Source organism: Nothobranchius furzeri, chromosome 1 (assembly GCF_043380555.1).
Source record: "Nothobranchius furzeri strain GRZ-AD chromosome 1, NfurGRZ-RIMD1, whole genome shotgun sequence".
NCBI lineage: Eukaryota > Metazoa > Chordata > Actinopteri > Cyprinodontiformes > Nothobranchiidae > Nothobranchius > Nothobranchius furzeri.
Window position 1 is genome coordinate 28,858,538 of NC_091741.1, and position 25,917 is coordinate 28,884,454.

At 44.4% G+C, this 25,917-nt stretch overlaps 1 protein-coding gene across 2 annotated transcripts; it reads left to right on the forward strand.

The window, feature by feature from the left end:
• On the forward strand, positions 1-25,731 carry guf1 (GTP binding elongation factor GUF1). Of its 2 annotated transcripts, XM_015949141.3 has the most exons (17): positions 1-426; positions 2,075-2,186; positions 2,288-2,436; positions 2,521-2,601; positions 2,687-2,764; positions 2,838-2,921; positions 2,998-3,062; positions 3,147-3,350; positions 6,212-6,351; positions 7,264-7,387; positions 7,658-7,790; positions 8,101-8,244; positions 10,209-10,342; positions 12,263-12,364; positions 25,212-25,331; positions 25,418-25,454; positions 25,542-25,731. In XM_015949141.3, the coding sequence occupies exons 1-17, from the start codon at positions 250-252 to the stop codon at positions 25,674-25,676; spliced, it is 2,019 nt and encodes a 672-aa protein (XP_015804627.1). In that variant the 5' UTR covers positions 1-249; the 3' UTR covers positions 25,677-25,731. The 2 variants fall into 2 exon arrangements, with proteins under 2 accessions (XP_015804627.1, XP_054594169.1); XM_054738194.2 differs by lacking the exon at positions 12,263-12,364.
• The last annotated feature ends 186 nt before the right edge of the window (positions 25,732-25,917 follow it).

Below are 25,917 nucleotides of genomic sequence, written 5' to 3' on the forward strand. Positions count from 1 at the left end.
TTTCCCAGAAGTCTGTGCGCTGACCTGTCAACTAAAATGTCATCCTCCTGAGGGCTCATGGTTAATAAGGATTAGTTATATCTATCTCGTTTTCTCTTTTTTTAAATATCCGTCTGGACCAAATACTGAATGCCCGCTCGTGTTTTTTATGATTTTTGCTTTTTAAACGTCAAACTGTTACAAAAGTGCAGCGCTGCTAGCTAGCATTTAGCTACATGTTTACGTTGTGAGGCTAAAACGCTGAAAGACATGACGCTTTCTCTGGCTAAACGGTTCTGTGAAATGCCGCCACTATTGAAACGTGTGTTGCAGTTTAAAATGTGCAGAAGGAAAACCCAAAGCTACGCAGTGTTCCGACACCGCTGGATGAAAGGTCTCCCTGTGTTAGCGAGCAGCTTCAGGATGATCAACACACAACCTGACAAGGTAACAAACATCTGGAATAAACTTCTCTTAACAAGTGGACGCATATAGAGAGTGGTCTGTTGGAAAATCCTAAAGCAACTATTAAAAATGTATCACGTAAACAATTTTTAAATTAGTATGGTAATTAAAAAAAGGAAAGACAACGTTGTTCGATGATTCTGCGATTGATTTAGACTGTCTTAAATAACAATTCAAATTAAATAGCTAAAATGTCAATTTAGCCTCTGGTTTAACACTTCAAACTAGATTTATTTTTGTTTTGAGTGATAAATCTCATTTATGGCTTTAAAAATATACATCAAATTTCTTCTTTCCATAAACAACTGTCGCTTTACTGGAAATTGCATTACGCTTGCAGGTATCTATATTGCTCTGCAAAACAAATCATTCTCGAAAAAGCATTCGAGCTCATTAGAATTATAGAGAAATTTATAAGGAGTAAATGAGTGTTGTCACTCTTAGAAAAATCATCTTTAATCTGCTCTTATATAAAAACTACAACACCTAGACTTTTTCAAACCTAAAGAGCAGTTTCTGTAAAACAAAGTTTGTGATTTGTGAAGGTTTAGAAAAAAGAATTTATTTTGCACTTCTTGACAAATCAAAAACAGAACCACGACCTATTAATGCCATTTAGGTTTACAACTTAGTAGGCACATGTTCAATGAACAGCCTCTTTCAACAATGGAAGACGCGTTCTGCAGTTGCACACATCTCCTTTTTCTGGATACAAAGTCATCAATGAGGGCATCTGTTGCTGTGCTGCTTCTGAGGTATGCTGATTACAGCTCAGACAGACTTGGACCATATGTATTGCTGTTTTCCTACATAATAGTTATATATACAACAATTATAGTATTGATAGCATGGATTGAAAGGCTATGAACCTAAGGATAAGACAGGCTAAATGTAAGACAGAGGTGAAGGTTTATGCATTTAACGAGATATTTAATAAATGTTAATCAGGCTGCTGTAAAATGTAATCTCCAGTCCACATCCGGACACAATTATCCTCTCTTCTGTCTTGTGATCAGCAGCAGCTGGGATGTTTATTACCACAAAGTTGTTGTTTTTTTCTATTTCAACAACATGCCCACTTTCAAATGATGCACACTCTTGTTTTGACACAGTCATTCTTGAGCTTATTCTCTACATTTCCGTTTGGATAACCTCTATCCAGCTCCGTCCACCCGCCTGAGGAGGGTGGTCTGTTGGGACTTGGTGCTGCAGTCAGCTTCCAGCACATTTCCTGCATGTTTTAGATCATGAACACGGCTGATTTGTTTAATTTAGTGATGAATTGCTCCTGTAGACACTAATGAAGGCTGGGAGACATTTCAGCTGTTATAGATTCAGGTGTTGAAAGGATGAACGCACAGCAACAAGCAGGGTTTTGCTCTCAGTTCCACAAACAGACACTAGGGGGTGCTAAAAGCAAGCCACACCTGCCTCGTTTTCCTCCAAACCCTCAATTCTGCCCTTCAATACAGAATTCTGTCACTTTTTGTTATAAGCTCATCACATGAAGGGGAAACGAGCTGTTTGACAGTTTCAGGTACCTGAAAGCATCACTGGCTACCAGTATTGGCTGTCTTACCTGTTAAACTCACTGGAATGCTGCTGCTGACTCTTTTCCTTCTGATTTAAGGAAGCCGTTGACCTGTCCAAGTTCCCCGTGGACAGAATCAGGAATTTCTGCATCGTGGCTCATATTGACCACGGGAAAAGCACCTTGGCTGACAGGCTGCTGGAAATGACAGGTACCACAAGTTATTTAAACGTGAATGTAAAGCCGTGTAGGTCAGCAGAAAGCCGTGTAGCACCAGTGATAGTCACTGATGAAGTGTGGGGGTGGGGACAGGTGCGATTGCAAAAACTGAGAAGAACAAGCAGGTTCTGGACAAGCTTCAGGTGGAGCGGGAGAGAGGGATCACTGTGAAGGCCCAGACGGCGTCGCTGTTTTACCACCATAAGGGACAGCAGTACCTCCTGAACCTCATCGACACGCCGGTAAGCGGAACCGCGCCCAGACAAAAAGAAGAGGTACTCATCGTTTGGATCTTTCAACATCAAAACCACATTCATTCTGTCCAGGGTCACGTTGACTTCAGTTATGAGGTGTCTCGCTCACTTTCTGCATGTCAGGGCGTCCTGCTGATTGTTGATGCCAATCAGGTATTTGCTCGTTTGTTCTGCTTGTGCGTACTTGTGTTTGTGATCTCCGATTGCTATTAGCTGACAGGTTTGTTGTTCTGTGAAGGGGATTCAGGCTCAAACCGTTGCCAACTTTTACCTGGCATTTGAAGCTCAGCTGGCCATCATACCTGTGATAAATAAGGTACATTCTGTCCTTTTGTTGTTGGGGTAATTCCATCTGCACGAGGCAGGTGATTCTGACATTTCTTCCCCAGATTGATTTGAAAAACGCCGATCCAGATCGAGTGGAGTCACAGATAGAAAAAGTACTTGATATTCCAAAGGAAGAATGCATCAGGGTAAGAGGGAGCACACGTGAGCCTTCGTTTACATCGGCGTAAGGCCTTTTCATGAAAACGCCTCCTTTTTTATTAGATTTCAGCAAAACTGGGAATGAATGTTGAAAAGGTTCTCCAGGCGGTCGTGGAAAGGATCCCACCGTAAGAATCTCCCCGGTAAAATGTGTTTTACCGTTTGTTTTGTTCCTTTTGTGAAAGCTTGTGATATTCATCTGTTCCCTCCAGACCCACAGGGAGCATCGATGAGCCGTTTAAGGCTTTAGTGTTTGACTCCAACTTTGACCACTACAGAGGAGTGGTGGCAAACATCGCTGTGGTTGGAGGGCGAGTCAACAAAGGGGACAAGATCGTGTCGGCGCATCTCGGCAAAACCTACGAGGTCAACGAGCTGGGTCTTCTGAGACCAGATGAGCACCCGACACAGAAACTGTACGTTTGTGTCTCCAACAACAAAACTCCCATCAGAAGCTTCTTTGTTTGTTTTCTAGAAAATCTTAAACCTAAAGGCAACTTTTTTGTTTGACCCAAGTTCTACTATTTCACTTTTAACCCATTCATATTTATAGATGTACAAAACCATCAGACTTCTGAGCTGTCCTGAGTTTCATGTCTGGCCTGGTTCACACCACAGGGTTTAAAAACTGTCTTGAAAATTTGTCTAAACTTGAGAGACCACACACGTGGTGATAAAACGTCTCAGATAAGAGTTTTGGTCTTGCAGTGTGTGGTGTGCTAAACACAAACTGATTCCTCTTAAGAACAATTCCTCGATAAACGGGGAAGCCTTGAGATCTAGTGTGAGGAGGATTGTGCTGCGTGCTTCTATCAACGCGCTCTCTGACTGGCTACACGTCACATTCAACTGGTAGCACGCCTGTTTGTCCTGATGTCCTCGGCTATCGGAACAAGATCATCCAACTCGTTTGATGTCCCAGGTTTATGGTCAGAGTAGAGCTGGGCAATAATTCAGTAAGGATATATCTATCGATAGACGTGTGATTCAATAGAGGAAAAAATGGGTCAATAAAAAGTTTCTTTTGTTGTTATAGCCTATCAGGTAGTTTAATACTAGACTCATGACACTCCCAGCCAATCAAAAACCTTGATCCAGGCACACCCTCCCTTTGCTAACCTACAGACAGCATGTCACTTAAACAAGATGTCACAGCGAGGAGAGTAGAAGCAAATAGTCCCAGAACAAGGTTACCGGGGTTCACCATCGTGGCAGTACTTTTGTCCGACATAAAAACTGCTGTTTGCTAAATTTGCGGAGAATCCATAAAGATCAAGTCTCGGAATACAGCCAACTTGTTTTATCATAAAGTTATGACATAAAATGGCCAGGGCTGCACTTAAAACACATGTTCTACATTTTTTATCCATCCATCCATTTTCAGCTGCTTATCCGGAGTCGGGTCGCGGGGGCAGCAGCCTAAGCCAAGAGGCTCAGACTTCCATCTCCCCAGCCACTTGCGCCAGCTCCTCCGGGGAATCCCAAGGCGTTCCCTGACCAGGTGAGAGACATTGTCCCTCCACCGTGTCCTGGGTCTACCCTTGGGTCTCCTCCCAGCTGGACGTGCCCAGAAAGCCTCACCAGGGAGGCGTCCAGGAGGCGTCCTGACCAGATGTCCGAGCCACCTCAACTGACTCCTCTCATGAAGGAGCAGCGGCTCTAATCTGAGCCCCTCCCGGATGACCGAGATTCTCACCCTATCTCTAAGGGAGAGCCCAGCCACTCTGCAGAGAAAACTAATTTCAGCCGCTTGTATCCGTGATCTCGTTCTTTCGGTCACTACCCAAAGCTCGTGACCATATGTGAGGGTAGGAACGTAGATCGACCGGTAAATCGAGAGATTTGCCTTCCGGCTCAGCTCTCTCTTCACCACGACAGACCGGTACATGGTTGCATCACTGCAGACGCAGCACCAATCCACCTATCGATCTCACGCTCCATTTTTCATTTTTCGTGAGCAAGACCCCGAGATTCAAATGACCAAATAAGGCATTCCGCCCTTTTCCAGCTCATGACCATGGTCTCGAATTTAGAGCAGCTGATCCTCATCCCAGCTGCTTCACACTTGTCTATTAACCACTCCAGCGAGAGCTGGAGATCACCTTCTTATGAGGCCAACAGGACCACATCATCAAACAGAGACTCAATCCTCAATCCAGGACGAAAACCACATGGCTCCTCCTGAAGGCCCCAGACTCTGCTTCCTCACTGGAAGACGGGATCGAGGAGGCCTTCAAAGTATTCCGCCCACCGATCCACAACGTCCTGAATAGAGGTCAGCAGCACACCATCACCATTGTAAACCGTTCTGGTAGCACACTGCTTTCCCCTCCTGAGATCCCTGATGGTGGACCAGAATCTCCTCGAAGCCATACGCTTTTTTCTAATTATCAATAATCATTGGTGAGTAGGATTTTTTTATTGATGAGCCTTTTTTTCCATATTGTCCAGCCCTAGATCAGAACAGTCCCAACATGCTTCCAATCAGAGCAGAGCACTCTTAACACACCATACACAGCAGGATTATCTGATAAGATTGTCTTTAGAGCCATTACAGTAATCAAACGCGTCCTTCTGACTGTTGGAAGCAGGGATTTGATTAGAGTTAGTGTGAACCAGGCCTAAGCTGGCAGACAAATACAATAAAACCATCAGTAAACTAGTCTCTGCCTCTAGACTTTTACAACTTCTTAAGGTTTTTGCACATTGATGATTAAAGACCAAGTTCACTTGTTATTTCAACACATTTGCAGTGGTCTCTACTGTAGATGAAGTCTTATTTGCTGTTATTTGGACATCTCACCTCTGATTGGCTAACAGCAGTGTGACTCTACCACTGACTCTGTTTGCAACATTGTTTTATCTCCACAAATGACACAAGCCTGAAGTTGTGCCGAGTGGTGGAGTTGCTAATGCTAACGGTTAGCTTCTGCTAGCCAACACGTTCTCTGCGGTTTCCTGGACACTAAACCGACAGCAGCCTTCCCCGTCGTGAGCCCAGATGGGTTCAACCATGAATGCTAGTTTTCGATATGACGTAGGTCAGAGTGGCTTTTCTAGTCCGAGCATTTCCTCGTCTATTTTCTGTCTGCGGCTAATGCAGGAGATGGATGTAGAAGACTATTTTCACGTTCTGCCTGCATGTTAAACTCAGAGTGACGGGTCATTTTTCAAAAATAATAAGTAAAAAGGGTTTCTCGATGCGCTTGGTCTTTAAATACAAACGTCTTATCATGTTTTGAGAACGGTTTCCACGGTGCATGATCTTGTTGTCTAGGTTTGCCGGCCAGGTGGGATACATGGTAGCAGGGATGAAGGATGTGAAAGAGGCCCAGATCGGAGACACACTCCACCTCCAGAATCAGCCAGTTGAAGCCCTTCCAGGCTTCAAACCTGCAAAGGCCATGGTGTTTGCTGGTAAGCAGGGATGTGTATTTTTGAAATTCTGGCGATACGATACATATCACGATACAGGGGAGACGATACGATGTATCACGATGTATTGCGATACATTCAGTCAGACGTTACAAGCAATTTTTTTACTGAATTTATTGTAAGAATGTTCAATAAACAGTCCAAACTGATACGTAACATGTTTAACATGAGGCATCTGAACCATGATGGAGGGATTTACATTTCAATGGTGGAAACAAAACCCGCTGCACACTGCTGCCAACTAGCGGGTGGCGATTGAATTGCACAAAACAAAAAGAAAATACATAAAAGTTTGCATGTAAATTCTTTCAAGAATTAGATACACGGCTTTTGAATATCGATGTAATAATCGCAGGAAAAAATATCACGATATATTGCCATATCGATATTTCCGATACACGGCTTTTGAATATCGATATAATATTGCTGGAAAAAAATATCACGATATATTGCCATATCGATATTTCCGATACACGGCTTTCGAATATCGATGTAATAATCGCAGGAAAAACTATCACGATATATTGCCATATCGATATTTCCGATACACGGCTTTCGAATATCGATATAATATTGCTGGAAAAAATATCACGATATATTGCCATATCGATATTTTCTTACATCCCTACTGGTAAGAGCTGCCCTCATCCTCAGCTGCTTCTGGATTCCAGTGCAGAATGATGTAATCCTATTACAATGAACCCCATTACAACCTGGGGCACCATTAAAGGTTGGGACTGGTATCCCTGTATGATGGATAAGCTCCCTGTGGGTTAACCGCTTGTGGTTTCCTTTAAGTGCATTTTGTGTTTCTCCAGCCAGCATGGTGCAATCACTAAGTCCTGTTTGCTGCTAATGTGCACTCCTTTTATTTTTTGGTTTCCATTTCCTCAGGCATGTATCCAGTGGACCAGTCAGAATACCCCGCCCTCCGCAGTGCCATGGAGAGGCTGACCCTGAATGACTCAAGTGTGACGGTGCAGAAGGACAGCAGTCTGGCCCTGGGAGCTGGCTGGAGGTCTGATAGCATACGTTCAATTAGAAACATCCAAACAGTAATGAGAGTTCTGGGTGTGAGTTTTCCAAGTTTTTAATCAAAATTTCAGAAAATAACTCAAGCATCCTGGAACTTGAAAATGATTTGGGACAAAATGTCTGTCGGGTTTAACCGTGATCCCGATTAAAATCACCAGACCAAAGGGTGTGAGGCTGTCGGTTAGGTGTCATTTAGAGCCCTTGGATCTGTGGCAGTGCTAAAACTTAACTGCACCTTCTTGTCCTCCTGCAGGCTTGGATTTCTGGGTCTTCTCCACATGGAGGTGTTCAATCAGAGGCTGGAGCAGGAGTACAATGCCTCCGTCATCATAACTGCCCCCACCGTTCCCTACAAGGCCGTCCTCTCCTCGGCCAGACTCATCAAAGTGAGCGCTGTCCGCCGAGTTTGGCTAAAGCTGATTACAGCTGAATGAATAATAGATGGAGGCTGTCTTCTGTCTCTGGGACGCCTTCCTGCCTATCCTGAATGATAAATGTGGGATATTTGATGGGAAATCCTTAGAGGAACGATCAAAAGCTTTCTGCAGAGACCGCAGATCAAACCTGGATACCGCTCTGGCCACGATAGTTGGGAGCGAATCCTCTTTTTTAATTAATTTTCATATTTCTGAATAAATGTGTTTTTGTAGGATATCCCTACAACCAGCTGATGGTTACATCTTCATGTCTCTGCAGGAGCATGGCAGTGAGGAGATAACCATCGTGAACCCGGCTCACTTTCCGGACAGGTCGGTGGTGGCGGAGTATCTGGAGCCCATGGTGCTGGGAACCATTCTGGCTCCGGACGCGTACACGGGCAAGATCATGAGCCTCTGCTTGGTGAGGAGGAGGCAGATGAATGAATCTGGGCTGAATCTATAACGTCGGTCATGGGGTTAAGGTTAAAGGTGGTGACAGGACAGCTGGAGGAAAACTGGCTTAGTAAAGTTTCATCTGACTGAGCCTGATTTATACTCCGTCTGCGTCAGGATGGACGTACGCCACGCCATTATCTATCCTCGCGTCGCGGGCCTGCTGGAGAGCCCTCGCGAGGACAGACAGAGTCGAGCTCTCTTTTCTAAACATCCGTCCGTCGAGACGGAGAATGCAAGCTTGTGATTGGTCAGGACGCCGCTGTCGTCTGCAGCGCCGCCATTGGGCCCTCAAAAACATAAAGAGCCGGGGATAACTAGCGGCAGAAAGGGAGCCGCTTAAAGAATACCTCGTGGAAAAACTTTAAAAAATATGAACGTTTTATTCCCCCGTGACTGGAGGAGTCAAAGCAAGCGTTTTATTCGTGGACGGAAACGTTGGTTTAGAGGTGGCGAGCACATGAAGGCTGAGGAGGATGTGACAAATTTGTCCGTGTTAAAAAGTCGCTTAAATAAAAAAAACGCAATGTTAACACACCATCTTGGACCGGACACGTGACAGGATACCACAGAACAGCGCTACGCCCTCTGCTGTCCTGGTGGGGAATTGCTTTGCAACGCTCTCCAGGAGACGGAGAAGTCCGAAGGCGAAACGTCTCCGCCCGTGCGTGCGTGTCTCTCGCTCGTGGAGCTGATGGAGAAGTATAAATTAGGCTTAAGCCACAAGACTTCTGAGTTTACCCATAATGCACCTCTGTTAGTGCGACCCAGGGACTGTTGTGGCTACAGTGTGCATGTGCAAGCGAATAAATGTTGTATTGAATAGCGCCTTAGGGGGCCGTAGGTCTCCGTAAGTGAATACAGGCCATTTAAAACCAGACAGTTGATGGTTGGGCTCCACCATGAACTCGTCTTCTAGAGTCCATCTGTCTGGCAGCTGGAGATTGGACCAGACTGGGTCATAAAACAGAGCTAGGATCAGCGGAAGACCTTTAGCATGGTGTAGACCAAGTTTCTGGAGCGATCCGGTCAAAGTCCAGAACCTTCAGAGAGGAGAAGAGAGTGGGTCGACATTTCTCTAAAACCAGATGGTTTCTATCTGGGAGTGTTTTTCTTTTTTCGGCTGGAGGTTCTGCAAGCGTCTGGATCCCGATTGTCGTTTCCACTTAAGTTTTTATTTATTATCTCTAATAAATGATAACAGTGGAAGTTGTGTTTTTTAAACACTTTTGAATGGCTTTAGATTCTCCTCAAGGCCGCAAAAGTTTCATTCTTTTAAAATGTTTTCAGAAACTCCCACAACAAAAACAACCCACACATATTAGTGGGTTTTCAATGACGACTCACCTGCACTTGTAAAGCACCTTTCTTTGTCAGAGGACTCTAAAGCGCTTTACACTACAGTGAGTCATTCACACTCTGGTGGTGATGAGCTGCATCACAGCCACAGCTGCCCTGGGCAGAGGTGAGGCCTCCACCACCAGGTAGGGATGGTTTATACGTCTGACCCTACCAACCCACTGAGTACAGGGCTACCGCTGAGCCTCTGTCGCACCAAAACATGCAAATATTAGTGTTTATGTGCCATCTTTTTGACCCACATGGGTTCCCTTAGAGCTCTCATAGATAACTATTGGTTAACTGTACTGGTCCTTGTTCTTGTTGATACGGTGGCTCGTTGCTGCCCCCTACCTGCAGCTCCGGTTGTCCTCAGAACTTCTCCAGAGAGCGTCACCAAAGGCTTTTATTTTTATTTTGTTGACAGAAATCGTCTCTTTGGGTTAGAGTGGAGCAGATGAGCAGCTCCCTAGCTCCTGACAGTTTCTATGACCAGATAAAATAGTTGAAGGTGCTGTAAGAACAGCCGTCTCCTCTGTGAAACGGCTCTCCATCCACATGGGATTGATGACATCCTGGCTTGTCTTGTTTCAGAATCGCAGGGCGGTCCAGAAGAACATGGTGTACATCGATGACCAGCGTGTCATGATGAAATATCTCTTCCCTCTAAATGAAATAGTCGTGGATTTCTACGATCTTCTCAAATCTCTCTCATCTGGATACGCCAGGTAAAATCCAGACAGTCCTGTCTGCTAAACTTTGGACATTCTGATGTTTCGGTCCTTCATGCTTATCAGATATTTCATTTGTTGCACATTTTAACCTAAAAATGAGATCAACTGAAGCCAAATTGTGCAAAAAAGCCATTAGGCCGTGATGTGGTGGAGGGGCTGGGAGCCAGCTCCTGGGTCTCAGCTAGGAGAAGCTTGGATGTGTGAGTCTCTGCCTCAAGGGGAGACCGGCTCTGGGACCTCGTTTGGAAAACTTTGCGTAGAATCTTTACTAAAACTCAGCAAAAACTCACTTCTCATGCGACTTATAAAACTCTGCTTACACACGGCTGCATGCAGTCTCTGCTTTGAACATCACGCCTGACCTTCTCAGGTGTTTTTGGATCATGTCCCACCTTCTGCCGTAAATGGACCTTATGAGTACTCTACATATAAATGGGCCAGCTGATCTGTGGCATCTCATGGGCAACCATGGCAACCCAAAAAATATATATACTCAGGTGCTTGTACACCATGTGGAATCACGGCAGTCATGAAAAATTAACATCAAGTGGCCAGATGGAGGCAAGGAGGAAGATGGCAATAATCGTTGATGCCATCCTGAATTGCTGCATTGTGATTCTCCGGGATCGCCGAGATGTTCCAGATCAAAGGGGAACTTTTTATGGACTTTCATTCAGCCCAAAGGGCAGGACATGCTGCAGCACGTCTGTAAATGCAGCTTTACTTGACCATTTCATCATCTCACCAGCCGCGGCGCCGGTCTCTCATCGCTAAAATATGCTCACGCCTGCTTCAAAACATGCGCACAATTTTTTCTTTATCAATCACAAAGCTTGCTGAGGAGCTGACTCACAGTTTTCACACTCGGATTTCTTTTTTTTTTTCTTTTCTTTTTACAAAAGCAAGCAAGGTTTATAAATGAGGCCGCTGGTCTTTGGTGTTGTAGGTGAAGCTCTTCATTTACTGGTCTGTCCTCTCACCTGGGCTTGTGGGTCAGTGGGTTGAGCTGGCACCTTGTGCTTCCATCCCGGCTTCCCCTCATGTGGGGACACCAAACTCCACACAGACCCACTGATGAGCGGGGGGTATTCTGCTCTAAGGTGCTGTAAAAATCAAGGAGAGAATGAAGGAGGTTAATGTTGAATCAGATTTGCAGCGTAGTGAATAAGTGTTCAGATGTGAGGTTCCTGTGCTGAAGGAGTTATGAATGAAACTGTTCTTGAGTCGGTTTAAGTGCTGACACACCTGCAGCGGTTTCCTGAAGGCAGCATGTGGATCAGGTGATGGCCAGGGTGGGACTGTCCTTGATGACATTCAGTGCGGGGAGAGGGCAGCTGTATCTGCCCCGGTGCAGTTACCATACCACACTGTTGTACAGACATCAGTGGACTCTCTTCCTGAGGCCATTCAGGAAGTAAAGCTGCTGCTGTGGTGCTGTGGGACCAGGGCACATCATTGGTGATGAGGGCACCAAGCATCTGGAAGATGTGGGCCATCTCGGCACACCCACACTGGTGTAGAAGGGGTCCAAGTTGGTGCTGTGCCTCCTGAAATGAACAGTGACCTCCTTTGTTTTGCTGGTGTTCAGATTGAGGTTGTTTTCTGAACCTCAGGACCTCTTCTGTAGACCGTCCTCTTTTCCTGCAGTGAAGAGCCTGCTTTAGTAAACTGAGTCCATTTGTTACAAAATTTAGATCATGATCCAGAGGGCCTCTGGCTCAGCGGTGAGGTGAGGAGCTCCTTCCTCCTGAGGGAGCTCAGAGTTGAGTCGCTGCTCCTTTGTGTCCAAAGCTCTTCGCCGTCCTCTGGGAGGAAACCATTCGCTAGACCAAGAACCGTCTGGATTTATTTTCCTCAGAAAGGTCTCTGTTCTCGGTAAAGATCTTCCGCTCTGTGTTGATTGTTCTCCTGCAGCTTTGACTATGAGAACGCTGGCTACCAGGCTGCTGATCTAATAAAGATGGACATTTTGCTGAATGGGCAACCAGTGGAAGAGCTCACCACCATCATTCACAGGTATTTTATGAGATGGTTAAAACGACTCATCGGAAGGTTGCTTTTGATTGAATATTACATCCAAGTATCACTAAACAAAGCAGCGGCGTGTCCAGATCTTTTAAATGGGGTGGCCCAGGTGAGGCACAATTTTGTGCATGCGTGGCACCAATGGTTGTGCTTTTTTTGTTTTACCCCAATCCTTTTGTGGACAATGAAAAGCCTATTTAAAGGTAAATTAGTGTGGTGGCACCTGGGGTGGCCAATCAGATTCCAAGGGTGGCATGTGCCACCCCAGGCCACTCCCTGGACACGCCCCTGAAACAAAGACAAACATCTATCCTCCATTCATTCTTTTCCCTTTCCTTCCAAGTAGCCAGACCTTCTGCTCAACCTTTCAAAGTGATCTCAGGTCCTCTGCTTTAGACCTTCCAGACCAGTACTTGATGCTTTTAGAAGAGTTTCTTTGTCGAGCTTCTCTGAGTCATTCTGGCATAAAAAGGCTGTTTTACTGGAGGTTTGAACCAGTCAGACGTAACAGAAAAAACGTGCCGCTACGTTCTAACTGTTAACAGCAGCCCTTCACTGTTTTTGTTTAAAATGTGGATATTATTTTAAACCCATTTGTTTTCATTTAAGTATTTTTTATATAAAAAGCTTTTGTTTTATCTTTGGAAAGGAATAGAAATGTCCTTTATTGTCTCTTGAGTGGGGAGATGTAGCTGCAACAGCAGCAAAGTAGACCCCAGCTCCAGAACAGCTTTATACCTGTTTTGTTACATGACTTTCAGGTTCCATCGCTGTTGATCAAAGGCTGTTTAACACACAACTAAACACTCTGGCTGCGTGAAAGTAGAGCATCGATCCATTGGGAGGGGGGGTTAAACTATTGTAGACTGACATTGCACGTTTGTGTCTTCCAGCTGACTGCAGGGTATCCGCGGGTCCTTAAAAAGTCTTAAATTGACTTTTCCAAATTTAAGGCCTTAAAAATCCTTAAAAATTACAAATAATCCTTAAATACAGTTTCCAAAGGTCTTAAATGACCCAATAAACAAGATTCTTTTATTTCTATAAAATTTTCTTGAATTTCTAGTTAGTATTCAGCGTTTTTTGTGTACGATGTTGGCGTAAGCGGAACCGTACACATTCAGTTGGTTGTGAAAGGGGACTATTTTTAGATGAGCACATTAGCTGGTTAAGCTAGTGGGAGCTTGCGCCATGGGGAGGTTTAATGGTAACTGGATGGCTAATCCCACGTTCGCGACGTGGTTAGCACCGGTTCCAGGCGATAACTGGAAATTATAGCTTAAATTCATTTTTAAAAATAGCTTGAATTTGGTCAAAGTGGCCTTAAAAAGGGTCTTAAAAAGTCTTAAATTTGGCTCCCTTAAACCTGCAGATACCCTGTGACTGGTAGATCTGATCTGTAGCAGGTAAAGATGTGGACAAAAGTGTTGGTGCCCTTCGGTCAGTGAAAGAAAGAAAATCCCACAGTGGTCACCGAAATAACTAGAATCTGACAAAAGTAATGATAAATAAAAATAGAAATTTAGCCAATGAAAGTCAGACGTTGCTTTTCAACCACGCTTCAACAGAATTATTTAAAATAATAAGCTTGTGGAACAGGCCTGGACAAAAATGATGGTACCCCTAACGTAATATGTTGTTGCACAAACTTTTGAAGCAAACACTGCAATCAAACTATTCCTGTCACTGTCAGTGAGACTTCTGCACCTCTCAGCAGGTATTTTGGCCCACTTCTCCTGAGCAAACTACTCCAGTTGTCTCAGGATTGAAGGGCGCCTTTTCCAGACGGCGTGTTTCAGCTCCTTCCAAAGATGCTCCATAGGATTGAGGTCAGGGCCATTTTAGAATAGTCCAATATTTTCCTCTTGGCTGTTCTTAGGTGTGTTTCGCTTATAACAATCACCCACCTAACTGTAGTCCAGGAGGGGGACTGCTAATTCACACATGAGGGTACTCTGAAAGAACAACCCTTGAACCCAACATATTTAAATATAGGATCACCCTCTCTTGGCACCAAAGGGCTTCCATACAACCTTCCCCGCCAAATAAGACACGGAACACCAACCACTTGAGATCGGTCCCGGTCTCCCGTCCTGATGCAGCCAGACTCCCTGGAAATGAATCCCCTAAATGTCCCATCTACCGCGCCGCCATAATGCGCTTAGGAAGTCTCTGATTGGTGCACAACGCACCGACCCGAATGCAACTGAAGCAGTCCAAAGAAATAAAAGGGGGGAAATATGCGGCCGCTAGCAAAAAATAGAAAATCAGTGAGTGGTATACCACAAAATAAAAAAGGGTCGATCTCACCGGGTTCAGCAGTCGATGACCCAGTCCATCCACCGATTTGGTTCCGCTGATCGGCGGTGAGGCAGGTGAGCTGGGGTGGTTCCTCTCATCCAGCTGGAGAGCGAAGGTATCCCGGCACGCTCCAGTGCGGGATCGTCGGGGGTTTCTCTCTGGCTTAAACCCCTAATCTTATTTATTATTATTTTTAACAGTCCCCCGTAGACCTACTGAGTTTTCCACTCAGGTACGTGGTAGACTTTTAGTTTGATAACCAATCACATGCTGCAGCAGATCCACGCTGACACCTGCACCATGCTCCGTTTTTGTCCTCTCTGCTCCTCTCTTCCACACCTGACGCAGCCCTCTCTTAATAGCTCGGGTGTGGTAAACAACACAAATACACTGATAAACAAATAAACAACCCCGACTCACCCAACCCAATTACATACAGTGGAAAAGAAAATCACAGTGGCGCAGTTTTACAATTATACTCTGCTACTTGTTTAGACCATTTTATCTTATCTTCTGTGCAACTGAATAGTTTCTTTGATTTTAACACTGATCCATTGTGGCGATGCCACAAGCTGTGTGTTCTGGGTCATTGTTACATTGCAAGATCCAAGACCGGCGAGACCGAGCTTTCTGACACTGGCCGGCACATTTCTCTCTAGAATCCCTTGATGGTTTTGAGCAGCGGTACTCAATAGGCGGCCCGCGGGCCACGTGCGGCCTATGAGCGCTCTCTTGGTGGCCCCCGAACCCCGCGCGCACCCCCGACGGGACCGGAGGTGTAGGATAAAGCTGAGGAAAATAATCAAAGCGATGCAGGCATAAACGATTCTGCATCATAGAAGAGTACTCCATAATTGGCGGCACTAGTGTGGCATCCACATCTGTCAGAGCGGGTGTTCTCCACATTTACTGGGTAGGAAACTTTTGGGCCATTCCCATCTGTACCGGGTCGGCCCGGGCCGGGTAGCGTAGGTTGTTTACATATCTGGGTGGCCTGGTATTTTTCCGGGCCAACCAAGGCTCATTCTCAGCCCTCTTCTCGAGGGGGTCTGCTTCAGGCCGACCAGGGCCAACACACCCACTGCTGACAGCAAATTCACACCTTCCATTAGAGCAAGCCTCTGATTGGTGGGTAGAATCAGCCCACATGGGCTTTAGGCAAGGATGTGTGGAATCAACCGGGCCAGGCTGGGGTCGACCGGGGCTACCCGGCCCGGGCCGACCCGGTACAGATGGGAATGGCTCATTAGGTCCGCCTTTATGTGGTACTGCAGCGCTGAGCGTCGGAGTTGTAACCTGAGACCAAACCCGAACCGAATCAGCCCAATCGGTTCTGTTGGATTTGGGCTGTTGATTGATCAGCAACTGAGAGAGAAAGGGAGGGGGAGAGAGAGAGACATTGTCTGCTCACACAAGAGAGAAGGTCGGAGGACGTTCCTCCAAACACGCATTATTATTTTCATAATTTCATTATTATTTCTCCAGGAAGCGCTCAGCCAGACCGAGTGTTGTGATGTCCCCTGCACAGATTCAAGACACCCTGTGTCAGATGCAGCAAAGCAGCCCAGAACATAACACAGCCTCCTCCATGTTTCACAGTAGGGACAGTGTTCTTTTCTGGATGTTTCATTTTCCATTAGTGAACATTGAGCTGATGTGCCTCGTTAAAAGTTCAGTTTTTGTCTCGTCTGTCCAGAGGACATTCTCCCAGAAGCTTTGTGGCTTGTCAGCATGCGGTGTTTCCACATTCCGGTCTGGCTTTTTTAGGATTCGTTTTCAACGACGGCGTCTTCCTTGGTCATCTCCCACCTTGGCTCAAACGACGACGAATCTGACCCTGATGTTCCTTGAGCTTGAAGTTCACCTTGGACCTCTTTAGAACTTTTTCTGGGCTCTTTTGTTACCATTCGGATGATCCAACTAGGGCTGCAACAACGAATCGATAAATTCGATGAAAATCGATTACTAAACGCGTTGGCAACGAATTGCGTCATCGATTCGTTGTGTCGCACAACTCTTCCAAAAGCGCCCCGCCTCCCTCCCGCCGTTGCGCGCAGACCAGAGCAAGTCAGATCAGCGCGAGGGAGAGCCGGCAGACTTGCGCTGCTGCGAACCGGTTCCGCATTGTCGCGCAGCGATCCAGGCAGCTGCTTCCAGCGCACGGTCCATTCTCAAAGTGGCGCAACCAAAAAACTATAATTAGCACACGATCGTTCATGTCCGCACATGTTCTCTATTTTCCGTCTTATTTGTGCCTGAAGCGCTCTGCTACTGCGGAGCTCATCACCTGTGCTGTGGTGATGTCACCTCACGCAGCATCGAAAACGCGCTCTGCGCTTTTCGGTCAGGAGATCCCTTTGATCTGCTCAAAAGTAACTGATGAGGTGAAAAGGTAAGAATCCAGGCAACAGATTTTCTGGAGAATTATGAGGAGATGCAGGAAGATGAGAGACAGACAGGACAGGAAAATAGTTAAATAAAAACAAGAAAACAAAACAAAGTGTTGAAAAGTAAAATGTAGGTAGATTTATCTCCACGACACGTTTTTACCAGTAAAAAACAATAAGTTATACACATGTCATATTTATACATCTGATACAATTCAGGTCACCTTCAAAACTCAGTCACACACCCAGGGCCGTTTCAAGACATTTTGGGGGCCAAGGCAAAATGCCCCCCCCCCCCCCCCCCCCATAACTGGGCTCCCCAGAAGCCTCTGTGTAATTCATGCCCTCTCCAGGAGTGTTAGTTATACAGTGTTTATAAAAGCCCCTCAGACATTACTGACATGTTCTAATATTATCAGATGAAAAACTAAATTATCAGACATGCTGTCTCATCTGCTGCTTTTCTAAACTTGCAAAAAGTAACAAAACCATTTGAAAGCCACTATTTGTGGATTCTCTGAAAGTTTCCATGGAGTGTGTGACAACTTATTTTTTCATTGATCCTATCGTCTAATCTCACATCTGAAACAAGCATCCTTAATAATCTGTGCACAGGAAGCTTACCGATGCTGTAGTAAAACAAAAGGTATAATAATTTATTATTAATAAAACCTTGTTGCAGCACTAAAGCAGAAAAATTAGATTTTGCATTAAATATGCAAAATATTTACATATGAATTGTTTTAGAGCCCTTTAATTGGCAGAATCTGATATTAATTTAGTTCTTACAAAAAATGGGTCCCAACATGGTTTGTGTGGCGTTGCCATAGTGTGACATCATAGGCACAGATCCCTGTCCTCTTGTTTGGAAATGGAAATATGGTCACCCTACATTAAACAAACTGTCCACCCGGGCTTTTGCGCTGCACAGAGACGCTTCGCTGCCTACGACTGAACGTCAGTTGAGAGTCAGTCTCATGCAGACTGACCAATGAAGAGAGGGCCTCAAGTTAAGACCCTCTCCTCATTGGTCAGTCCACTCGAGGTGGGTCAAAGGTTACTCTGGGCGGGTTACGTGTTGTCAGGCATTCAAGTATTGAGTATATTTACTGCATATTACAGTAAAATATTCTGTATGTGACCACATTATGATGATCCTCGGGTCGTGATGATGGAGCCCTTGAATATTGTTGCCCAGGGTACAACAAAGTGTTAATCTGGCCCTGGTTCCGCCGTCACATTCCCGCAGAAACTGGTTGATCACACCGGGGCCAGGCTACTAGCATGTGGTTTTACAACCACAATGTCCTCAGAAGCAAAAACGCTTTTAAAAGGGAGGGAGGAGTTCTAACTGTTGCTGCAGGTGTGTTGTGTGAGAGTGCAGTTATATACTGGTTAATATATTTTTGGGTTCAGTTGCTTTCATGTGGCCTAATGTGAGTCTATTTGGGATCATTGGAATGATCAGCAGCATTTCTTGATGTGACTTTATGGCAGTTGCCCAGGGCATCATTGCAAGGAGGATGGCATTCATTTACTTTTGTTTTATTTGGTATTTTTTCAGTCAGTTTTGGAAATAGTGATCAATTTTGAGCCTATGTTTAATTACATTTAAAATAAATATTAACAGATGAGATCAAACAAAACAGATGAGAATTGCCCTTAAGCTGTTTAACTTGGACCAAGCATTTTAGGTCACAGATAGATGTAGCTTAGGGTCTCTGTCTATACACCTTATAAGACAATTTAGGTGATGGCATGTTGTTTTTCTGCTATTGAACTGTTTTCTAATAATGTTGTGTTAAATAAAGTGAAGGAAGGAGAGAAATAACGTTTCCCTAGCAGTTTTTAAAAATTTCCCCATGTAATCCGATTAATCGATTAATCGTGTCGAGACCCCATCCGATTAATCGATTATCCAAATAATCGTTTGTTGCAGCCCTAGATCCAACTCTTTGATTCGTCATCAGTTCTCCTCCTGGGGCCACATCCCGACTACAGTCACGTGGAGCTGAAATTTCTGGATAATCCGTGCAGCTGCAGTCGCAGGAACGTTTAACTGCTTAGAGATGGTCTTATGGCCTTTACCTTAACATGCTTGTCTATCATTTTCTTTCTAATCTCTTGAGGTAACTCTTTCCTTCACTTCCTCTGGTCTGGGTTGTGTGGTACACACCGTGTCAAACACACCGACTACCTGGAGCCCACTGGCTGATTACAAGACCGTAGACACCTGCGATGCTAACTGGTGGACGCACCTTGAATTAACACGTCCCTTTGGTCACATTATTTTCATTCTTTTATAGAGTTACCATCATTGCGGTCCAGGCCTTTTCCACGAGTTTATTTTTTTTATTAATTCGGTTGAAGCATCATATTGGTTATATTTCATAGAATTTTTATGTATTATTACTTTTATCAGATTCAAGTTGTTTCTGTGACCATTGTGGGTTTCTTACACTGACCGTAGGGTACCAACAATTCTGTCCACGCCTGTAAGTGCACGTTGTTGACCACTATGGATGTCACTGGTTTGTTCTTCCATCATTACAGGATATCTGCGGGTCCTTAAAAAGTCTTTAAAAGTCTTTGTAGTGACTATCAAGTCCCACTTTTAGTCACCCTCGGGTGCGGGTGGAGGCAATGACTCGCTTCAACAATATTGTCCAGGCAGAAAGCGGGTTTGGGTTTATTGTCCCATTTATTGAATATGTTGACAATCACAAGCTGGGTCCAGAATGGCTATTTCTTGTCCAGGTTTATGTAAATGATGAAAAGTTATAACGGCAAATTAGATGTGGCATATAAAACCAAAATGAAGCGGTAAAAACCGTGTGACCTCCCGTCACCCACAAAACGCCAATGCACTGCCACCTCAACACCTTTATAGGCTCCGCAGTGCCACCAGTGGTCAAAGGAAATACAAACCATAGTGCAATAAACTGAAATGTACATAAAACATTATCAAAATAAACTTAGATCATAATCTAATCTAAACCAAAACAATAATGGCTCCTACACACCGGCCCCAATTGTGTAAACAGCACAATTAAATAATAACAAAATAAGGAGCCAAAAAATGTCCCATGTAGTCCCATGCAGTATCTTCTCTCCATCTTATACAGCTGCTTGAAGAAGGCAGATCTTCGAGATGGGCCTCTCCAGCTGCCCGGTCTTCGTTTTCAGCTGAACTGCTCTAACAAGTCCATTTTTGTCAGGATAAGTGTTGATTATTCTTCCAAGTTTCCTTTTTTTTTTTTTTTTTTTTTTTGGCGGATCTTGAAGCCATGAAGTCCATAGCTGTGACATTGTCTGGGAGACAGGCTCAACCACTCTCAAAGTCTTTTTCCTTGGGTGATAGACACTGTGGTGTGGAAGATACCAGACTTTTCCTTCTTTGGGTTCCATCTGGTCAAGAGGTACTTTTTCTGCATAGCCTTTGTCGATAAGATCCATCATGAATGCTGTATATTCCTTTTTGTAGACTTTGTTCCTCTCAAACTTTCTTTTGAGGGTCTGAAGGCGTTGTGCCATAACACACCGGTTGTTGGGCATGATAATGTCATCCTTTTTGAAGGGCAAGTCCAAACAATAATGTCCATCCAGCATACAAGCTGAATTTTCCATTATTTCCATAAATTTCTTGTCCTCGATTGAGATTTCATGTTTTTCTTCCAGTGTTTTTTCATCAAAGTCTTGATTGTATTGAGATATCAACAGCTCCTCCAGTTTGGCAACAGAAATCCTGTTTGCGTAAACAGTTGTACAGCCTTTCTGGGTAGTTACACTGCTTCGCAGGGGACCATTAATGACCCATCCAAGTAGAGTTCTGACAGCGTATGGTCCGTTGCCTTGACTGTTGATTATCTCCCATGGCTCCATGAGGTTTGATGCATTCATTCCAATCAAAAGCTCGACATCAGCATTCGGTTCCGGAATCCTGATGGTGCTGAGATAGTCCCATTTTTCAACATCTCTCTGAAGAGGAATGTTGTTCCGAGAGACTGGAATGGCTTCTTGTGTGTAAACTTCAGGAAGTTCTACAAAGCTGTTACTTTGTAGCCCCGAAATTTCCAGTCCAGTGGCACAACAGCTGCTCACCAACCTTTCTTGGCCCATAGTACGCAGCAAGATGTTAATCTTTGGGCCTTGCACGTTTAGTTTCTTCTTTAATTTGTTGGTAATGAAGGTTGCTGTGCTTCCAGGATCCAAGAAGGCATAAGTTTGAAACACTTGATCTCCTTTCTTAGATTTTATTTTGACGGGAACAATTGAAAGAGTACAGTCCTCTCCTCCATCAGTACAAACATCAGCCTTATGAGACACGAGGGCACTGCTGACAGGTGTTTCTTGGGCTTTAGCTTGTTCTTTGTCAGAATGTAGGATTGTAGGATGCTTCCGGTTGCATTTATCACAAGTGAGGCGATTTTTACATTCCTTACTCATGTGGCCAACCTTAAAACATCCAAAGCATATTCCCTTTCCTTTCAGAAATTCAATTTTATCCTTTTGAGGAATCCTGGTTAGCTTTGGACATTTCAATAAGGAATGAGATTGATCACAATATGGACAGGCTTCTGGAGCTGGACTTCTGGTAGCTACTGGCTGCACTTGTGGCTTTGGTAGCACAGATGGGGAAGATATAGCGCAGTCACTGGGTGCTATAGCTGTAACAAAGGTGCTTCCTTTGATGTTGGTCTTTATTGAGCCTTTGTTTCTTGGTACTTCCTTTGCTGCAAGACTCGGTCTTGTTTCAGAAATGTCTCCAAATAAAGGATGAGACAATATTTTTACTTGATGCTCAAGGAAGGTGACCATGTCAGTAAATGTTGCCCTGAAACCTCGCCGTTCCTGTAGTTCACAGGCTGCAGTTCTCCATTTTTCACGTAGCTTGTAGGGCCATTTCAGGATCACTTGCCTCATGTAGGATGGTAGATTAAGTTCTTCCATATAATGTATGTCAGACATAGCATTACAGCATCCTCTTAAAAACAAAGCAAAGTCTTGCAAAGCTTGAATTTCTTCAGTTTTAATTGCTGGCCAACAAATGACTTTGTCCATATACGCTGTTGCTATTTTATGTTCATTGCCAAAGTGCTCCATTAGAAGACCTTTTGCCTTTTGGTAACCTTGCTGTGATGGCATATGCATGCAGCTCCTCACAAGCTCTCTTGGCTGTCCCCTGGTGTATTGTTCGAGAAAGTACAAACAGTCTTGATAGCTGCTGGTTTTTCCCTCCACACAATGTTCAAAGGCTTTAAAAAATGAAATACATTGTAGTGGATTACCATCAAAAACTGGAATTTCTCGCTGGGGCAACGTAGCTGATAATTGGTGCTGAACAAGCATTGCTGTGATTTCATTTTGCTTTTGCATAATAGCACAAATTGCATTGTTGTCCACAGGTGAAAATATTTGCACAGGGTTCTGCTGCTGGTTTTGGGAAGATTGTGGTTGTAATGATTCACTTTGAATGGACATCTTTAACTTTTGTTGCTTGAATCGAGTCGGTGCACTTGACTTGAGTGTGACAGTTTTAGGTCGAGCATCTGGTTCAGACACTAGGGGCGCTGTTGAGCTCAGCTGAAAGACGGCACCTTTTGGCACAAATTCCTTTGCTTGAGGATTAAACTCGGCTTGCCTTTGTTCTCTGAGTCCTTTGCTCACATAAGAGTTCATGCCGTTTGAGCAGGATCGCCTTCCCACATCACTTCCTTCCAAAACAGAGAGTTTTATTGATGCAGCAGCTATTTGTGCTTCCAACTCCATTTGTTCCTTTTGCTTTCTTAATTTCTCCGCTTCCAGTCTGTGTTTTTCCTCTTGCTCTTCCAGCTCGTGTCTCCTCTTCAGAGCAGCAGCTTTCTCAATCAATGCTGCTTTCTCTGCCATGACCAATTTACAAGCGGATGAAGTGCTTGATCCAGACGCACGGCTGCTTTTGCGCGACCGTTTGGATACATTTGACGCACTATCTTCAGGTTTAACACGGTCAAAATGTTCATCATATTCTTTCACCCCAACCTTCGCGTCGGGCTCATCATCAGCATTTTCATTTTCATTCAAAACTTCGTTTTCTTTTAACCAACTGCACACTTCATTCACGAACGCTTCATTTGCAGCACTTTTATCTTTAAACCATGCATTTTGTCTCTGTTGTTCGTCTTCGGGTAAAGAAAACTCCTTTAATAAAGTGTCATGAAGTGAAGATGCATTTTTACATAATGCACTGAACCCTTGAAGATGTTGTTTGACGGCAATAAAATTGGCAGATGATGAACAAAGGTCTTTTATTTTTGCCTTTATTTTATTGGCTTGTTTAAATAGATAAGACCTCTCCTTTTGCAGTTTTTCGATCTCAAAAGCCAAACCTTTAACAGAAAACTTCCTTTGTCTTTTTTCATTTTCATTGTCTCTAAAATTGGTTTCATCATTATCCAAATCCATTTCATTCATAAAACACCATTCAGCAAACACGGATGATTGTGGCGCTCTTCCTCGCGCTATTTTACGCACTGCTGCGCTTTAATTTGCCACAAAGCACGAGTATTGACACAGTCACGTTTGTGTTTTCCAGACATCAGCACATGAATGAACAGTTTAATGAGTGGAAGCCATCAATATCCTTAGCAGTTCTTATGCAGGCAATCAGCTCTTGTCAGGCCGCAGCGGCCGCAGCGCATCAAAACTCCACTCCAGCGTCTTTAACCCAAAAGGATGACTGCACTCACCGGAGATGTCTTGAATGTTTTGCTTGTGCCTCAAACCTTTTAGATTGCTTTGGAGTCCCAACAAAGGATCGATGTATGCTGACGTCTCAATCCAACCTCCAGGTAAACAGCGCTGCGGGTGTGGCACCTGCCAAACTTTTCCTGATGAGCTCCAGATGAAGCGACTTCCTCCAATTCTAGACAGGTCCAGGTTTTTACTTGTTGTAGTGACTATCAAGTCCCACTTTTAGTCACCCTCGGGTGCGGGTGGAGGCAATGACTCGCTTCAACAATATTGTCCAGGCAGAAAGCGGATTTGGGTTTATTGTCCCATTTATTGAATATGTTGACAATCACAAGCTGGGTCCAGAATGGCTATTTCTTGTCCAGGTTTATGTAAATGATGAAAAGTTATAACGGCAAATTAGATGTGGCATATAAAACCAAAATGAAGCGGTAAAAACCGTGTGACCTCCCGTCACCCACAAAACGCCAGTGCACTGCCACCTCAACACCTTTATAGGCTCCGCAGTGCCACCAGTGGTCAAAGGAAATACAAACCATAGTGCAATAAACTGAAATGTACATAAAACATTATCAAAATAAACTTAGATCATAATCTAATCTAAACCAAAACAATAATGGCTCCTACAGTCTTAAATTAGCTTTTCCAAATTTAAGGCCTTAAAAATCCTTAAAAATGACAAATAATCCTTAAATACAGTTTCCAGAGGTCTTAATTTTCATGAATTTCTAGTTAGTGTTCAGCATTTTTTGTGTACGGTGTTGGCGTAAGCGGAACCGTACACGTTCGGTTGGTTGTGAAAGGGGGGATATTTTTAGATGAGCACGTTAGCTGGTTAAGCTAGTGGGAGCTTGCGCCATGGGGAAGTGCAAGTTTAATGGTAACTGGACGGCTAATCCCACGATCGCGGCGTGGTTAGCACCGGTTCCAGGCAATAGCTGGAAATTATAGCTTAAATTTTTTAAAATGATAACTTTACTTGTACTTGTACTGCCGTACTTGTATAGCGCCTGTCAGAGTAAGGACTCCAAAGCACTTTACACTACACTGTATCATTCATCCATTCACACACACACACTGATGGTGATGAGCTACGATGTAGCCACAGCTGCCCTGGGGCGCACTGACAGAGGCGCCACCGGTGCCTCCGACCACCACCAGCAGGCAAGGTGGGTTACTTGTCTTGCCCAAGGACACAACAGCAGAATTCTCTGTCCGGAGCCGGGATTGAACCTGCAACTTTCCGATTACTGGATTACCCGCCCAACCTGTTGAGCTTAAATAGCTTAAATTTGGTCAAAGTGGCCTTAAAAAAGGTCTTAAAAAGTCTTAAATTTGGCTCCCTTGAACCTGCAGATACCCTGCATTAGCACACATTAAAAGTTCATTTACTCCCGAGGGCTGTGATGTCATTCCAGGACACGTTCATACAGTTCCGGCAAAGCCATGTGTGAGCGACTGAAGGAGTCCATTCCCAGACAGATGTTTGAGATTGCCGTACAGGCGGCCATTGGAAGTAAGGTCATAGCGAGAGAAACGTACGTAAAAAGGAGAAATGAAGCACACACACACACACTCCAGCTGCTCATTAAACTAAAGTATGAGTGATTTTTGCTTATTTCAGAATAAAACCGTACAGGAAAAACGTTCTGGCTAAATGTGTAAGTCAACACTTCTTTCTTCGCCTCGCCTCCGGGTGGAGCTCACGTGTTTAACGGGTGTGTTGGGTTTTTATTTGCTGTTGGCAGTACGGCGGAGACATCACACGGAAGATGAAGCTGCTGAAGAAGCAGGCCGAAGGTAAAAAGAAGATGAGACGCGTCGGCAACGTGGACGTCCCTAAAGACGCCTTTATTAGCGTTCTGAAGAGGAAAGAGAAGTAGAAGGTTCATGGTGTGTCGTTAACACAGATCAAGAAATAAAGTGAATCAAACTCTCCCTTTCTGCTCTGACTCAGATTTTGTTTTATGATCACTTTAAGTTCATCTTAATCTGTATGTCTAATTAAAACAACTTCATCTCTGATGATGAGAGAGCAGAGCAGGTGGCTAAACCCACGATGCACACACACACACACACCCTGCTGCTGCTGACCATTTGTACTTTGTTTCATTAAAGTAAACC

Bases quoted from the DNA above. Each gene is read 5' to 3' on its own strand.
- guf1 (XM_015949141.3), top strand. From the start codon at position 250: ATGACGCTTTCTCTGGCTAAACGGTTCTGTGAAATGCCGCCACTATTG. The intron at 2,437-2,520 runs GTAAGCGGAACC...CATTCTGTCCAG, and splicing joins TGAACCTCATCGACACGCCG to GGTCACGTTGACTTCAGTTA. The intron at 7,388-7,657 runs GTCTGATAGCAT...GTCCTCCTGCAG, and splicing joins GCCCTGGGAGCTGGCTGGAG to GCTTGGATTTCTGGGTCTTC.